At 34.6% G+C, this 19,271-nt stretch overlaps 1 protein-coding gene and 1 non-coding gene across 2 annotated transcripts; one reads left to right on the forward strand and one right to left on the reverse strand.

Annotated features, from left to right (window-relative positions):
• On the reverse strand, window positions 7,748-7,832 carry TRNAM-CAU. Its single transcript is given in 2 exon segments — window positions 7,748-7,783; window positions 7,795-7,832. It is a non-coding gene; the product is annotated as a tRNA-Met (tRNA).
• On the forward strand, window positions 13,455-15,922 carry LOC18791578 (mediator of RNA polymerase II transcription subunit 18). Its single transcript, XM_020559302.1, has 6 exons — window positions 13,455-13,575; window positions 13,687-13,740; window positions 14,131-14,230; window positions 14,647-14,704; window positions 14,806-15,162; window positions 15,583-15,922. The coding sequence occupies exons 2-6, from the start codon at window positions 13,705-13,707 to the stop codon at window positions 15,683-15,685; spliced, it is 654 nt and encodes a 217-aa protein (XP_020414891.1). The 5' UTR covers window positions 13,455-13,575; window positions 13,687-13,704; the 3' UTR covers window positions 15,686-15,922.

Raw genomic sequence — 19,271 nt, forward strand, 5'->3', positions numbered from 1 at the left:
GTGCATCTTAATTACCCTGTTCAAGTCTTGTGTTTATGCACTGAAATGCTTTTGTGGGGTTAAAAATGGCATAGTTGAAGGCAGATTTTCAACCTTAATTATTGCAGGGTTAACAAGCATCCAAAAGCTAAAAGGACAGATACTGCTTTAACATAGATTTAACTAAGAATCGTAATCATAGCAGTAAATAAATAAATAAAAATGAAGAATAATAAAGTAAGAAATAAATAAATAACTAATTAATTAATTCTCATTAATTAATTGGGTGAGCTCCCTTTGACAGGTAATTATACATTTTGTGGGGCCTTGGGTGTGAGAATATGGATGATTTGGGACAGAGAATCAGGGAAAGGGAATCCCTCTACAAATGGGGCAATTCTTCTCTTCTCTTCTCTTCTCTGCACTCTTTTAAAGAAAAATCCACATTCCACCACATCCTCAAGGTGATATTGGTAATTTCGCTTCCTCCAATTTGGTTCTAATGAGCCAATCACATTTCAGTTCCGTGACGTGGCGGCACGGGATTGGGTACCCTTGTGCACCTTGCCAGAGGAGATTGAACCCTTGAAATAAATTAATGGGCTTTTTTTTTTTTTCCTTCTTTTAAATATATGGAGGGGCTGACTGGGGACACATGCATAATTTCGGAAAATATTAATATCCAAGGGAGTCAATTTCGGAAGTAAAAAGAAAAAAACAGGAGGTGAGGTGTGCGGCCCGCTTTGCCGCGTTACTCTGTGTCGGTGGGACTGGAGAGATGACGTGTCGGGCAGAGGTGGACAGGTGGGATATGAGAGATGTGTGCTTAACGCAGAGAATCACTGCCCCGAGTCACAAGTGTGAGCGGGCGTTGGCGCTGTGCGTTTTGTTTGTTTGTTGTGGCGGTGGGGCGAAAACACGGAATTGAAGAGACTGATGACCCACGGGAGTTTAAAAAACGCTTAGACCAAAAAAAAACAAATAACAGTAAATGAAAGCGTTGTCAGGTAAGCGTACATAGCACAGGACGCGTTTTATTTCCTTGTCACGGACTGAGGGATTAACTGCGAGTCGGCGTCCCTATCCTATCCATGACGGATTAGGTTATTAGGGTTTGCTTGGAATTATTCACAGGTTGTGAACCATTTTTTACATTGTGGTATATGAGAATTTTCATATGAACATTTTCTAATCGTCACGTGTGTGAGTTTTAATTGTCAGAACCGTCTATTTTAAGATTATCAGTTGTATAAGAAATTTAGTTATCTGTCTGCGGTCAAAATTATTTACCAAATTTTATATATCTATGCTACATTTGTTATACTATATCACCATGTTATATAGTGGGTTAAAATTTTATGTAGCTATTGTTACCCCCTTTCCTAACTAGTATCACAAGTTTCTCTTTCGTTTCTTGGTTTGTTGTCCTATACGAATTGAATTTGTGTGGCATCATTTTTACTTTTTGCCAACAACTCTTTGGTCAAGAAAGTTGTGTTGTTGAATTGGAAGAAAGAAATTCAAAACAAAAAAGGAAGAGCACTTTGAGCTCTTTAGCTTATAATCAAATGTTGAATAGAAAGAAAAAAACAAGAAGCGTTACCTTTAAATATTTATTTATATGGGTTTGACATTGACATCTAGATTATGATAGCTTGAGGGGAATTGGATGCTCTTCGTGTCTTGATAAAGTTGGAGAAATATCAATATCTCTTCAAAGTTGCAACGATTCGTCAACATTTATTTTTGTTTTTATACGCCAACGAGGTCTAGTTAGTTATCAAAAGTAAAAAATTAGGTTTGAACTTTTATGACTAGTTATGTATGCATGAAAAATCTTCGTCCTTTTTAATTTAAACAATCACTTGCCAATATAATATCGTATAGGTTGTGTAAGAAAACAAAATGATTCAGTACTTTTTTGGGTACTTTTTTTTTATACTGTATTTAAATTTAACATTATTTATATACTGATGTCATGATTCAGTAATTTTGATGCAATAAAAAAGGAAGAAAAAAAGACAAACAATGTATAGAATACGACGATAATAAGCTGGGCAGTGGCCACCTTGCTCAATCCTTAATCCTCAATCCTCAATCCGCATGGCATGGCAGAAATGGGGCCCTAGCAGAAAGCAGCACCATGCTTTGCCTAAAATGCGTCCGTACCAAAATCTATACAATTTGTTCAATATTATTAATTGAAATCCATTTTGCATGATTGTCTAGTTCTAGCTTTAGTAGTAAACTTGTCCAAGGCTGCGGCCTTCCCTCTGCCACGGTGGGGTTGCTTTGCTCCCACTGAAAATTACTCATCATTTTATACTCAACGTTTTTGGATTGTGCCTACTCCATTCATAGATATTTGGTGGGGTTTTTTTTTTCTTTCCATATTTGTTAATGGAAAACATTTAACTCCTTAAATGAGTCATTTCTTCTTCAAATTACGTCTAAATTTGACATGTTTTTATTAAATTATTTTTTATATTAGGATATTCAAACTTGAATTCAGAGTGATAAACACATTCGTTCTAGTCAATTTGACTAAATTCATATCTATATGAATTTATTTATTCTAAATTATGAAAAAAATGAAGTGGGGCGACACATACAATATTACTCATGAATTCATATTAAAAGAGATACCACCAAACTATATTAAAAATATTGATAATTGATTGTGTAATTCAATTCAGGGACAAAAAAACTACCTTAACTTCGAAGTTTAAACGCACATTTACACTAGTTTATATAATATTTGCCAAGTAATAATAAATGCATTCAAAATACAAAAAGTATCTTATCTTGATGATGACGATGTACTGTTTTCTGCTTAAATGAAGTAACATGGTTCCTATAAAAATAAAAAATAAAAAAAAACTTATGTCCAAACAAAAATTTAAAAACAAAAACAGAGTGTAGATCTTGTAGACTTGTAGGGGTCATAATTAATAACATTGATAAAGGTGTTAATCATACACAAGTTTATGGTTAATTACCAATCCTAATGTTTGACTTCAATATTTTTAATTAATGACATTTTGAAAAGATTTTTTGGATTGGACTGGATGGGCTGCTGTCCTTCGGTCAAAACATATCACGTGAGGTCGGTGTGTTTCCACATTAGCCAATTCACATCAACCATTTGACTTAAGTAGTAGGCAGAACCCCATCACAGCTATGTTTACATTGAAACAAACAAAAAAAAGCCACAGAAAAAAACGATTTTGCTATAATTATGGCTATAGTAGCAGTAATGACAAAATAATCAGCCAAATGGTGGACCACCTAGGGTAATTACCATGGTCTTTACTTTAGTCTACCAAAAAATAAAAGTAAAAATTAAAAAGTCAACCATCCACCATGCATTTACTTGTAAATTTGTAAAACTAAGTTCATATATGCAGATTTTTCAATAAGTATTTTATTTTAAAAATTTGTTAAAAATTTCTAATCTGAACTTTGTATTGCATATATGTTGCACATTAAATCTACCAATACATCTAATGAATACAATCCAATGATCGATCGAGATTAAAAATATGTAATCAATTCTTAATTTAAATACTTATTGAAGAATCTCTCAATTAATAAATTAATATTATTTGTAATTTGTTTCCATTATATATATTTTAGAGTGATGATTAGTGTGTGTGGTCAGTGAGTGTTACGTTATATGTCAAGAGGGCCATGATTTCATGATAAGATAACATACAAATCATCGAAAATGCTCAAAACGCGGTATTTTGAATATTTGTAGTTGTCGTTTTGAAAGGTAATTAATTATTGTGTTAACAAGATATTTGATTTGATGTTTATGTCGTCCTCCACTGGGGAAGATTCTCTGGGTATCGCTTATATCCACCCATCTGTAAAGCACTAGCAGCATGCCAGCCATTATAATTAATTTTACTCGTCAAATTAATCAGTTCAAGACTAAAACTTACTTGCTTGAAGATTAATTTAACACTTGGGGTTTGATATATTTTCAATTGTAGCTTCTGTTAAAAGTTAGGGTTTGAGAACACCTCAAGGGTGGTCGGTTAATTATCATTCAGGCACGGAGGGCACTATATTGTGTTCTCTTTATTTGTAATCCAAAAGGCGAAGTAAAATCATAAATCGAAAGAAAATTTATTTTACCAAGTATATAACACTAATGTGGAGGGAAGAAAAAAAGGTTACATATTTTCACTTTTAATTCAATTTAACCACTATAGTTTAAACATGGGCATATGATTATATCCTGACAAAAGTCCAACACAAGCCACTCAAAACTGAAATTTGATTAGACATGCCCCAACCCAGGCCTCACATCACTTGTCTTATTTTACAATATCTAAAGAGAATTCTTTCCACCCAAACCCAACTTATTTTTCATGTTCCATTAAAAACCCAACACCACTCTGATTAAAATTCCATTTTACCTACTTCTAATTATTAGTAGGCATTTCATTGAAGGAGCCCACCCCATCACCCCAACACAAACTTATCAATACTTGGTCATTTTCATGTCGACTATATGATGCTTTTGACAGCAAGCAATGTCTCGTTTGTATACTTATAATCCCTTTCCTTATAAAAAGTAGACTAAAACCGCAAAAAAGTTTCAAGTGTCTCACTTTGAGAGCCATAAGAAATGAACCGCACAAAATTAATCACAGCCATGGCAATATGGCATGTTGGAATGGATAAGCTTAAGCCCCACTGCATGTGATGGCTTTAAATGAGGGCACTTTGATTTCCCATCTTGGTGATTTGGATGATGAAGACATAGCCCCATGCTCAGCTTGAATTTGATCATGCATAATTCATGCACCATGTGACCTCTCCACATCACTTCTTGCTCATATATAGCTAGGTTCACTTCTATCTTGATTCCTTGATCTAAACATACAAAAGATTTGCAGTAATAAATAAAACTATTTTAAGATACAAACCACTTTAATAAGTCAAATTTGATTGGATAATGAAGGACTCGATCGCTTGATAACACTTTCGTTTTTCCCGTTCAATGTGTCATTTTTAAAGAAAGAGATATATAAAAGAACATAGAAAATGATATAAAAAGGATGGGAGAATAACGGAAGCATGAAAAGAAGATGGAGGAATGAGGGTTAAAAGAACAATAACTCAATAAACAAGAAAGAGAAATATTTTAGTTTTCGTTCTATGTACTATTTCACGTAGATATTCTTCTTCTCATATATATTATTTTATTTTCACTATCTTTTCAAAAAAATAAAAGAATCATGTTAGGGAGACCAATTTTAGATACCAACTTGTGTATCATTTCTCTAATAGAGGTGGAGCCCACCAATACAATGGATCACACGCTCTATTAGAAAGATAGTACACAAGTTGGTATCTAAAGTTGATCTCCCTAGCATTTTCTTAAATTAAAATTGAAATTGTTATTAAAGGACGCTAATTTCAACGGTAGAACACTTTACGCTACACATATGGACAAAAATTGGAATCTTGCTTTCCTCTACCCTTCAATCGAAACAAGAAGATACAGTTGAGAGACGAATAGAAAAAAATTCGCAGGATTTTTTCTTGATGTACAATACAAATACAAAACATTTCTCATCACAGAAAAACGCCCAAGTTACGATACGACTTATTAGATGTCAACAATCGAATCTGCACTGCCTGGTATCAATCACATTTTGGATCCACCTAAATACCCATCTAATCATGCAAGATAAACGGACAAAAGGACATATTGGATTGGGATCATTTTAGACGGAATTTTTTGCCACCACAAATTAAACCATGCAATGTCAATACCATTCTTTCATTGACCACCTACAAGTTTCTTTGCCTTGTGAATGCTACGTGAGTGATGCTGCTCACGTTGAGATTGGTAGCATAAATTGTTTTAGAGCAAAGGGTAGCAATCATGTCAAGTCAAATTATGTTTATTAAGGAACTATCGAGTATTAATCAATCTTAATATGTCTTGTCTATTTAATCATGAATAGAGATTAACCCGACTTGTTAGTTAAGTATCCTCAAGTGGCACATGTATCTGATTAAGATTTGTAATTTTTTTTAGTAGATAATCGAAGTGTGAGTAGATATATTTTTGTAACATGTTTGTATGGATCATTTGTGTTTTATGCTGAGGATTCTTGCATCACCTAACATGTCTATGTGGTGTGGTGTGGTGTGTATCGAATTCACCAAATTATAGAGCATATACAATCATTTTTTAAAATATATTTTAAATGACCATAATGCTTTATTATTGCTTCTACATATGTTATAATATGAATGGATTTAATACACTGTATAGGCGCACCGACTTGGTATATTATATACAATGACGTAGTCGTTATTTTTTTGTTGAAGTGATATTTTAACTACTCTAATGTGCAAGGAAGAGAATCGAACTTGAGTATAAAAGGGCGGACACACTAACCTTACTCAACTAGCCTGACCCGCATTGCACAATAATGTAGCAGTTGATTGTGTCATCTTCACTTGTTAATTTGGTATGGAATTCTTATATCCCGTTTAAAATTGTATCCAAAAAGCTGGACCGTCCATGCCCCAAGTTCATTGATAAGGGGCATGATCTTGTAGCCATAGTCACGTTACTCTCTGCTTAGCTAGTACTTGATTGTCGTGCTTACTTAAAATTCCAACTCAAACCAAATCCTTTCTGCATTAATTACTTAACCAATTTTCATCTAACAGATGTCAACATTCTATACATTCAAAAATGGATGCAACTATCGACATTGAGACAAAATTGAAATTGAGGAATTTAAAAATAAATAAATAAATAAAATTTTGACCTAGATAAATACCAAACAATATTATACGTGTTAAGAATTATTTTTCCTGTCAACCAAACGAAGCACTGCAGTATTGTTCTTTGGTTGAGTTCCTGAATCTTGTACGTAAGCCAAGCCAAGGTCCATTACAGACAAACTGGAAGACAGAAAAACTGTAGGATCAAAAGCGATTTCCAAAAGCTAAAAAATACATGCATATTGCTTGTTTAAATATGAATCAGAAATCCTTTTCCGATACCCTACGTAGCTGTTTGATTGTTTCTAGTCTTTTATTTTCTTGTAGGTCCATCAACAAACACAATTAATTTAACATCACTATTTTCTTCCCTTTTTTGTTTCTTGTTCATCCCAAACTTGAGACATTTCAACAAAACGCATCAACCAAATTATAATTATAATTATTTAACAAAACAGCCCGTGATATAGCCTCACCAAGTTTTGTTTGATCAGTTGGGGGTTGAGATGAGTCTAATAAATTGCCCACTAGACTTCCATTCCATGGCATCTCAAAGAGAATAATCATTTGGTTGAGACTGAGAGTGGGACAGATATAATAACCAAATTGTATTTGCACCAACCACTTGCGCCTTGGCCAATGTTATTATTATTATGAATGAGAAGGAAAGGGCAAAATTAACGGATAAATTAAGGACCACTGTGATCACTGTATTATGGTATGAACGATCCACCAAAAATAGACTCTTTACAAGTCACTTATAGACTGTGGCTTATATTCATGTTCGTTACAGACAATCCGTGATTAAAGGGTGTTGGTCATAAATTATGTGATTATTGTAGTTATAGGTGTTGTCATTAATTTTATGCCCCTTGTTCTAGTAGTTCTTTTAGCTTCAGGTTCTGCAATTAGTTCTCCAATGCTTCCAGATTTAAATCTGTTTGACATTAATATTAGTTAAAAACAAGTATGATCGTTTGAAATTAGCAAAAAATAAAAAAACATTTGGGGTGAGAGAGGCTCGAACTCTCGACCTCAGGATAACTCAGAAGCTATGAGACCTACGCGCTAGCCAACTGCGCCACCACCCCTCGATGTTATTTTCTGTCCAAAACATTCTAATTATTCGCTTCAACAGGTCAATCTAGACTCATCTTGATTTCAGCATATAAGCCCTTTTAGCCCAACGAACTTAGTTGAAAAGCACCAAAGTCAGCCCATAAAGTTGGTTACTGGGGCTATATAATTCTTGGTGCTATCTCTTCTATATTAATGGGCCTAATGGGCCTATTGGATTGCTTTTATCAAATAAATTTATTTTGACCCAAAAAGGTAACTTGATAATAAACTACTTATATAATTCATAAATTAAAAGGAATTTTAAGATCGTTATTGAATATGACTTGACGAAGGCATCAAAGAAATCTTGGGAAACTCTAGCCCCCTTTCTTCCAAAAAATATTTTTAGAGCCTTTTCCACTTTGAGGGGGGAGGAAGCCATTGTTCTTCCTCTCTCTCCCCTCTTCTCTTCCTCTCTTCCTCCTTTCACCTCTTCCCCCATTTTCAGAGACAAAGGGTTTTTCCTATTTGTCTTAGTTTTGTTATGATTTTCATCCAACCATTATAGGCGGCTGCGGCTCAGCGTCGGATCTTCACCTGCATTTCGGCGTCGGATCTCCACCACCATCTTTTTTGCAATTTCTTTATGTTTGGAATAAGTTGCATAGACTCTTTGGGTTATCTGTATAGTTTTCACCTCTCATTTTGTGAGAGTTTTTCATCTCTCCTTTGTGAGAGCTTTTCATCTCTCCTTGGGGAGAGTTTTATTTGTATTGTTCTGGCTTAGTTTTTTCAAGCTTTATCTCTTTTCTATTATTCTAAGTTTGCAATCTTAGTTGGGATGCCTATGCCAGAGTTTCTTCGATCTTGCCTGATCGTTAGTGGAAACATACCTGATTTTCTTAATTTTGATATTAGACCGCTCCGTTATTGTAATGGCCCTTTGTGGCTAGTAACTTTTTTGGCTGAATTATGAATGCAATAATAGAATTTCTCAACAAAACAAAAAAAGATCGTTATTGAATCAAAATTAAAAGGACCCTAAACCTCCTTAGTACCAAAAAAAGTAATTATAGTGGAGTATTGGAATACAGCCACATGATAACTCATTCATATGTTATTCACTCATATTGTGTAACATGTGGACGGGTTATATCATATAACTATGTTGCAGTATCATATAATAATTTCTTCACAAAAAGAGATTGTTAACTACTATAAATTAATCTAATTTATAGAAAAAGGAAATCGAACTCAATGCAAAAGTACGAACATACTATCTTGACAAACTGGCTTAATCCAGGTCGTACTTTTAATTAATTTGAAGTATGTATAATTGAGAATGGTAGAGTGAGTTTGTATCCAAACAAAATCTTGAAATTATTGGGTCACAACGTTAATTCCTCCCAAAAACGTAGCGTTGGGCCCACTGTTATAGTTAGTTCATCTATAAAAAGGTTAGTGACATCCCAACTTGCCTAACCAGACTTTTCTGCTCCTATTAAGTTCGTTAGTCAGAAGAAAAAATTACATGCAACGAGGCGTTAAGGTCGACATGAGCAATGGTTTTGTGGGCTCTAATGACCTACATAGACAGTGTTTTGGATTAAAGTATTAAAATTTCATTGGATTTTCTTGTATTATTTCTGATTTCAAGTAGCAATGATTCATAAAAAAACAACAATATAGAAGTCAAAAAATAAAAAATAAAAAATTGTTGCAAGTATTTATCTTGTTTATGCATTAAATTTAAATCTATCAGGCATAGCCTCTTATTTTAGATTTTTATATATTGAAGTTTGAATTTATATAATTTATTTGTCATGAATGGGAAATTTTTAGTTAATTTGAATAAGTTAAATCTTGATTGAAAAATGAGAGTGAGTTTAGCACTTAAGTGAAAAAACATATATTTGAAACTTGTTGGAAGCACTTTGTGGTCAGGGATAAGCCAAACTCCGAGTATGGATTAATTCCACTTTACGAGTGTGGGGACACCTCATGATATTTACAAAAAAAAAAAAACATATTATATATATAGGGGCCCTGGTCAATCTGTTAGTAGAATAATTGAACAAGAAAACCCTTATTTATTTATTTTATATATATATATAAATACAAACAAGAAAACCCATTTTATTTCTATATAAAAATAAAAATAAATTTTTTTTATAAAAAAAACCCTATTTTAACTCCTACGGTACTTATCAATTTAGCAATTTAAGAGTAAGGGTATTCGGGTAATTTTGGCAATCAAATAAAACCCTTAGGGGTCGTTTGGTACACAGGCTTGGCTTGGACTGGCTTGGACTAAATTTAGTACCATGTTTGTTTCATTTAATTCTAGTCTTAGATGGGATTGCTAATACCGGGCCCACCAAAAACACCTCCTTAGGAGGGGACTACTAATCCCATGTAGAAAGGGAGGATTAGCTAGTCCTATATTTACCAATGTATGAGATGCATATATTATATTGTAATACTAGTAACATATATTACTATTATTATTATTATTACATACACATATACTATAATGTACATATATACATGTATATACACATATACAAGTATATATATATACACATATATACATATATAATATAGTATAAATACATATAGATATATACACATATATTATTATTATAATATACTCATATACACATACATATTAATATTATAATAATAGCATACATGTATACATGTATATATGTAATATATATTATATTATATATTAATGTACATATATACACATATATACATGTATATATATAAACACATATATACATATATAATATATAAATACATATATATTACGTATATACACGTATATATGTAATATATATTATTATAATACATGTATATAAGTATATATACATATATGTGTATATATTATACCCATGTATGTATTATAATATACATATACACACGTATATAGACATATACATTATATATTTATACTATATGTATATATATATATATTATAATATACATATATACACGTATATACATGTATATTATTATTATAACATACCCATATATATTATCTATTATAATATACATATGTATATGTATATGTATTATACCCATGTATATATTATAATATATAGATACACCTATATACATATATATTATATACATGTATATATGTATATATATATGTATATTATAATATATAATATATATACATATATTATACATATATTATATATACATATGTATTTTATAATATATATAATATATGTATATATACATACATATATAATATACATATATATACGTATATATGTATATTATTATTATTATTATTATTATTATTATAACATACCCATATATATTATATATTATAATATACATACATATATATAAATATATGTATATGTATTATACCCATGTATATTATAATATGCATATATACACCTATATACACTTATATATATGTATGTACGTTTATATTATTTAAAATATATAATATTATTATAATATACTTATATACATGTATATACATATATATTATAAAATACATATATACATATATATAGATATTTTTGAAAAAATAAAAAAATTATAGTCCTAGTCCAAGTATACACCAAACGCAGGATAAGTGTTATCCAACTTAGACCAAGCCAAGCCAAGCCAAGCCAGTCCCTAAGCATAGTCCATGCCAAGACAGTCCTGTGTACCAAACGAGCCCTAATTCTTTTCCCCTTCACTGTCATAGACGCTCACCTTCCTCTCCGACTCTCTGTATTCTATCTCCCTTTCTCCATCTCTCTCTACATTGCCGCCGGCGGCCAGATTTCAGCTTCTTCTCTTGTCCTATGTGCTTTGCCCTTTTTCTACGCTCGCTCTGTAGCTGTAGAAGTGTTTCATCAATTGATAGCAATTTATTGTACTGAATGAGAGAGAAAGCTTTGATCAAAGATGTTTTATTTATTTGTTTTCTTCGACTCCTTGTAAGATTTTTTTAGCCAATTTTTGTGTGTTTACATGCTGTGTCTGAGCACTTTTGGAAAGCACGAACGAGCAAAAACTCAATGCTAATTGCAAAAACACGACACATTGCTATTCAGCTGATGTATACTGAACCAGACCACAAGTTGTTGTAGCAATCAATACAATATAACACTGTTGCTAATTATAAACAATTTCAAAAAAAATCCATCTAACCATCGCATTAATTCAAAGGTTATTAATGAAAAAAATGTGAACTTAAGAGTCACAGAGGAAAGCACCAAACAGATTAAAAAAGGGGCTGCTATGAAAATTTATTTAAGCACACCAGGGGAGGCTTTCAACATCTATTTAAGCACATGCTAAGGGTAAAAAAATTTGAATTCGTGTGCTAACACTAGACTGACGTCAGCTCCCCTTCGGGCTCGAGTTCGGGCCAAATTTGTCTTCAGGCCAGCCCGACTTCGTGAGACCTAGAGGTGGGCATTGGGACTGGAAAACTGGAACACCGAACTGAACCAGTGAAAAAAATCTGAAAAAAAATCGGTTGACCAAAAAAGTCAACAAACCGGACCGGAACCAGTTCTGGTTTTACACCCCACCCCACCGCACCGGATCGGACAGGTCATATATATATATATTTACAATATTTTAAAATCTAATGCCATATTTTAAATTTTATAATCACTATTTTTCCAAGTTCAACTTCAAAAAATTTATAAATGTATGAATTGGATTATTTGTTAATTTTTAAGCCAAAAAAATAAGTTATTTATTATTATTATTTTCTACAAAAAATTAAAAAAAATATTTTGTTTTTTTTAAAAAATAAAAAAAATAAAAAATTAATAATCCGATTCAAAACCGAAACCGGTCAGAACCGAACCGGCATGTTTTTGAAATTTTTTTTGTCTAAACTGGACTGATTAAATAGTATCGGTTCTGATTTGAGGTGAGAATCGGATCGAACCAGACCGCGCCCACCCCTAGTGGGACCCACACCCAGCCCGAAAGGCATTTTTCTTCTTGGGCCTCCCCTTGCCCCAGCCCGAGCGCAACGGTGGAATTGCTCTAAGAGCTGGACTAGGTAGGCCTATAACCTCATTAGGTAGGCTTAATGTAGTCCAGCCCAAATTAAGACCCAAAAACACGCGAGCACCAGGTCTGCGTCTTCGTTGTTTCAACCGTCAAATCGTCGAGCTTGTCTTCACCAAACCTACGATTTTTGCTCAAAATCATAAGTAGGTACGAGTACTTGTCTTTTTAAATATCAGCTTCTCAGATAGTTCCCCAAATACCCATTAACTAGAAGGCGGGGCATTTTGAAAAAGGTCAAAGGAGAGAGAAATCTTTTTAAAGAGCCAAAATGGACAAAAATGCCATTATTTATTTTTGGATTTCCTAAGGAATTCTTTACACTTGCATGTCTTTAGTTTGAAGTTGAAAGGTTTTTCTGTATTTTTAAGAAAAATTTTGACTTTTTCCAAAAGTGAAATTTTTTTTTTATAGCTAAAACATAAATTTACTTTTGTGTTCAATCGTAGTTTGAAGAGGAGCAGCAGCCAAAATCTGAGGTACCCTTTTCTTCCGAATTTTTTATTTAATTTCGAATTTAAAATTCTATCAATGATGTTAAATTTCCTAGAATATAAAGCTTTTAAATGGGCTTTTGAAGGCCCAAACAATTTTATACCCAGCAAAGATTCTTGTGCAGCTCTCTCTGGGTCACTCACGTTTTGAACTTCTTCCAGGTCCCATAGGAACCCCCTCTTCTTTCTCCATTCTTTTAGCTTGCTGCTGTCGCGCCGGAGCTGCAACTACCCGGTTAGTATTTTTTATTCATAATCACTCCCTCAGAAGTTTATGCTTGATTTCTTGATGTTTTTCCCTTCAATTCTACATATTTTATATAAAGAGTTTACTGGGTTTTCTTAGATCAACTGTACCAACTTGATGGAGTGCGTGGTTCAGGGAATTATAGAAACACAGGTAAGTACTTTGATAATGTGGGGGTTGGGTTAGGCTTACATTTTGTTATACAATTTCTGGAAATGCCTCTAAATTCTGATCACTTGATAGCACACCTATGTATTGCTGCTAGGGGAGAAAGATTGAATCTTCTGCTTAGAGCTCACTTTTTGACACATATCTTCTAACCATGTTTACCAAATTGTTCATTGGAGGCTAATATGCGAGAAAGGAAGAAAATCTATATTTGGTTTTTTATTGAGTAGTTTTTGTTTTCTTGCATGTACAAGTTATTCATGATTATGGACTCTATTTTGTTCACGATTGGAAATAGATCCCTAAAAGAACCCCTTTTCCCCCATCTGTGGTTAGTTGCTGTAGCTGCATCTAAAATATGGTTTTCATTTGCAGCATGTTGAGGCCCTTGAGATTCTTCTTCAGGGTCTTTGTGGTGTTCGCAGAGAAAATTTGAGGGTCCATGAGATATGTCTTAAAAGTGGCCCGAACCTTGGTAATTCATTTCTTTTCCTCTTTTCATATTGAGCTGTGTGGCTAGAATAATGTGCACATTTTCTATACAATTAAGCCAAAGTCAGAATAGTCAATTTTCCTCTTTTATGGACTCATTTAAAGAGATGTTGAAAGCCTTCCCTGGTGTGCTTAAATAAATTTTCATAGCAGCCCGTTATTTTTTAATCTGTTTGGTACTTTTCCTCTGTGACTCTTAAGTTCACATTTTTTCATTAATAACCTTTGAATTGATGCGATGGTTAGATGGACTTTTTTGAAGATTTTTATAATTAGCAACAGTGTTATATTGTATTGATTGCTGCAACGACTTGTGGTCTGGTTCAGTATATATCAGCTGAATAGCACAGAAAGAAATTATTTTGTAGGCCGTCCTAGTAATGATCTTCCTTTCTATAGGGGCTGTAGCTTCAGAGGTTCGACTTATATGCAATCTTGAGCAAACTGAACCAACATGGTAAGACTTAAAAACCTGCCTTGTCATATTTATTAACACGTGGAAATTTGTGTTTTACACATACATGTGATTGTATCTATGCCAAATTCTGAATTTTGTAGGACCGTAAGGCATATAGGAGGTGCAATGAGAGGTGCAGGTGCTGAGCAAATTTCAGTTCTAGTAAGAACAATGGTCGAAAGCAAAGCAAGCAAGAATGTGCTTCGCTTATTTTATGCACTTGGCTACAAGTTGGATCATGAGCTTTTGAGGGTGGGATTTGCCTTCCATTTCCAGAGGGGCACACAGATCACTGTGACTGTGTCATCAGTTAATAAGATGCTACAACTGCATGCCACAGATGAGGCTGTCCCTGTAACTCCCGGGATACAGTTGGTAGAAGTGACAGCCCCTGCTACATCTGAAAACTATACTGAAGTGGTAGCTGCAGTATCATCTTTTTGTGAATATCTTGCGCCGTAAGTTTTTTTTTCTTTTCCCTTTTTATTTATTTATAGAAAAGCATTAAAGCCCACCTACCTACACATGCTTGTTGATCTATGCCTCATGGCGAGGGGTCCCAGTGGTCCAAGCTTGAAAACCGAACAGACTAGTCCATTCCACGCTTGAAAACCTAACAGACTAGTCCATTTTTGTCTTGCATATCTAGTGGCTGGATACCCTCTATCATCTTTTTCATAAACAAGTCTTTATTGGGTGATCAGCGACGGTCCAAAGGGTCCCAATTGAATATTTCTTGCACCGTTGTTGATCATATTATAAATGATGAGGCATTCAATAGTGCATATAGGAAAACTGTTTTTAAGGTTTATGATGACTTTATATTGAAAATTTGTTTATTCGACAACGTATTCATTCACCTGGAATTGATTTCTCAGGCTCCTGCATTTGTCAAAACCGGGCATTTCAACTGGGGTTGTTCCTACTGCTGCTGCGGCTGCTGCATCTCTCATGTCAGATGGTGGGGGTACGACCTTATAGCAGAAGTTGTAAATTGCTTTAAGTATCTCATGTCAATGTTGAATGATATACATGTATCATCTACAGCAATCAGAACTGCTTGTCAAACTTCATGTTAATTCCCCAAAGTAGTTTTTCCATAACTTGGAACTTTAGATAGTTGTGTTGGTGACAGTTCCGCACATGTAGTCGTGATTGTCAATGACAATTACAGCTCTCTCTTTTCCCCAGGCAATCTATTCAATACTAAATGAAACATTTAGCATTTGCTAGTTAAAAGATCAAATGCTAAACTAGCCTGTGAAAAACGGCTAAGTTAGCCCTAGATCATTAGGAGTGTTGGCATCGAGTAGGCGCTGCAGGAACGGTCGACTAAACCCTTCTTGTAATGATGCTAAAAAACTAATTATCTTTCATAAATGAAACCCAGTTAGTGATATTGTATATGCAGGCCTCCACTTTGTTGCCACTGACTTATTAGCACTTTCTACATTTCCACTCCAAACCACTTCGTCCAGATCCCATTGCATTGCATTATTGCACTGCTTTTTATTCGTCTTTTTTGTTTTTTTCTAGGTGAAGAGTTGAGTTCCTAGAGTAGCATCCTAGAGTTCCAATAAAGCCTAGAATAAAGGAGGTAAAACATATTTACACAGATCATACACACTGATTATCAGAACAATAAATAAGTGCAGTCTTAAACTTGTTTCAATATGTTTGATTTATTCTGCTTGAAAGAAAGATCCCTGTCTTTGTTAGTTGCCACTTGTAGCCACATTTCCATGCATTGTTTGGACATAAAAAAGTCTCGTTGAACATGATTAATTGTCATGACATAAGAAACGTCTTTAACGTGATTGCATGACATAAGAAACGTCGAGTGGTGTACAACAATGGGATGGGATTAGGTGGTGAAATTTATCTATTTGAATTGAGAAAAAAAGGGAGGAAGAAACCTAATCAACCTTGATTTTCTATGTTGCTTTGACAACCATGACCAACTATTTAACTACAAGAATCAGGTTGAGTTAGTGTCGCTGTTGAACGGAAAATTTTCACAAAAGCAATTAGCCAAGAATTTGACTTGGGTTAGAATTGAATTTGTTTTGTCCCTGCAATCTTATCAAGAAAAACATATAAAAATAAAATAGATGTATTTCAGTGGTTTTGAAACATCAAGAGATAAGCATCTCGGTTGAGAAGTGGTCATCAGCTTGAATTCAAACTCATCATAAGATAGCCTCTATAAGAGGCATAACACGAGGGGAGGTTGCAGGGACAAAAAATAAAAGGGGAGGCTCCAGAAAAAAAAAAAAAAAAGAAAAGCCTGTAAGGCCGCAAGTCTTGGGGAGAGTTGCAGGAATGAAGAGGAAGAGCAAGCACATAAGAGGATTCTTGGCTCTCTATGGCAAGGCTTCGCTCAAAGACTTCCAAGGATGCATCCAGTACGATCAACCCATGGGGGTTCTTGGCTATGATGATTGAAATCATCACGTATTAAGTCAAGAAACTACTCTAAGGTGTACCTCTTCTCAAGTACCTCCAGGACAGCCAGCTATGGACTGACAGCCAAGATGATTTCAATCAGCATATATTCTATTCCAACAGGCAGCTCTAATCAAATGCTTTCAAAGATGTGTCCAACCTCCAATTCAACATCAATTCGTGTGGGCTGATTGTGATGGTGGGCAAATCACCAAAAAAAAAAAAAATCAGAACTGGTGCACAACTCTCTTGAAAAGGGGCATAGAGGAAATCCTAGAGTTCTCTAGGTTTCCCTTATTGTGGCGCCACAAAAGCCAAAGCTCGTTCAATGATGTTCATCATGAGATGGACAAACAGCAAAAAAATAAATCAAACTGAAAGAATCAAAGGCAACAAGACAGTGAGATTTCTCTCAGAGATGCTTTGAGCATCCAAACCCACAAAACAAATCTTGGATACAAAATCCATCATGGGTGTGTAACCCTCAATCAAACACTCTGTGACCGATCCAATCTGGGTACAAAACCCACAAACAAAACCATGGGGTCTGGTGCATACAGAGGCGATGAACTGAAAAAAGGGAAGCTGAAGACAGTCACGCTTTTCTTTGGCAGCTTGGTGTTGTTGCATACAGCAAGAACAAACAAAGACAACGAAGAAAAGGGGCAGCCAGCAGGCTGTGGAGAGACACCAAGAAAAATAAATAAAGCCATGAGGCTTGGACAAACATGGAGAAGGCACCACAGTGCTGAAGAAAAAGTGCACGGCAGTGATGAGGGCATAGCCTTGAGGAGGGAGGCAGTCATGAGGCAGTTAAAAAAAGGGCTGCTGAAACAGAGCAAACCAAATGCTCCACCATTTTGGCACGCTCTAATTGCAACCACAGAAAATATCTATTTGCTGGCAGAGTAAAAATAATAAATCAAGGCTGGGGTGTTCAACCCACCGTCAAAAACAGCCAACTAAGGATCTTCATCATAATCCAAAATGAGCAATGTTTGTGTGTATCACATGCTTTGATCTTAGATTGCCCCTCCAGCAAACAAGAGAGATCACCCCTTCTTTTCGTGAGTGTCAGCCAAAAAGAAGAAAAAAACAGCTCATGAATTGTTAAAGGGCTCCAAGACATGAGACGTGTCGACTCGTTGATGTTTAAGAGGTCAACAATTGGGTCTCTACCAACAAATTGGTCAGCAAATTCAGTGACAATAAAGCTGCACCAAAGCAAAAAGAAAGAAAACAAAAGGAAGGAAATAATATTGTTGTGGAGGAGATGCCACCACGTGAAAGACCAAAACAAGAAAGCAGCAATATTGTTTTGTTCTCATTTTGCATGCAAGAAATAAACAAGAGGGTGGAGTCTTAGAACTTCACGGCTCCATATTTACTCAAGACAAGTTCGAGACAAGTTCACGGCTTCACGGCTCAAAGCTTCACAGGCCTACTTACTCAAGACAGGTTCGGGAAAGCAAAACACTAAGGCTTCACTCCTGTAAGGACCTCCATAAGTCCGTTTGCGATAGGGTAGTTCCGCTCAAATTCAAAGCTGAGTCAATCAGGTACTGCTAAATCAATTGAGGTGGGCTTCATGGGTTTGTTGTACAAAGTCACAAAGGTTATGCAACAAGTCTAAGAGCCCAAAACACAAATCTCAAGTCCGCAAATGATGGATTATGGGCTTAAATTCCAAAAATGCCCATTAACTCTCAAATCGTCAAGTGAAGACTCAAGTGGCACAAAACCACACCAGATGTCAAGGGGCACAAAACCACTTCAAAAGCCACATTAAGAAATGTGGGAATCAACCATTGTTGCAAGGAAGCTGTTCAGAAAAGAGTGCCAAGTGACTCAACCATGCTGTGACTATGACTCTAGTCCAAATAAATTATTGGTCATGCGCGGAGCATTAAGCTCAACTCCCAAAAGATTTTAAAGGAGCATCAATATGGATTAATGGGTTTTGTTGATCAAAAAAGCCCATTAATCTCAAATCCTCCAAATCATGCATGGATACAAACGCATGTGTCAATGATCAAATTAAATTGGTGGGTTCATCAAAATTGCCCATTAGTTTTCTTTGATATTGACAAAAAGAAAAATGGTATAAAACCATCCAATTTTC

Source organism: Prunus persica, chromosome G1 (assembly GCF_000346465.2).
Source record: "Prunus persica cultivar Lovell chromosome G1, Prunus_persica_NCBIv2, whole genome shotgun sequence".
NCBI lineage: Eukaryota > Viridiplantae > Streptophyta > Magnoliopsida > Rosales > Rosaceae > Prunus > Prunus persica.

Coding starts and splice junctions, on each gene's coding strand:
- LOC18791578 (XM_020559302.1), top strand. CDS start 13,705: ATGGAGTGCGTGGTTCAGGGAATTATAGAAACACAG. Junction 14,231..14,646: donor TAAAAGTGGCCCGAACCTTG/GTAATTCATTTC, acceptor TCCTTTCTATAG/GGGCTGTAGCTTCAGAGGTT. Junction 14,705..14,805: donor GAGCAAACTGAACCAACATG/GTAAGACTTAAA, acceptor TGAATTTTGTAG/GACCGTAAGGCATATAGGAG.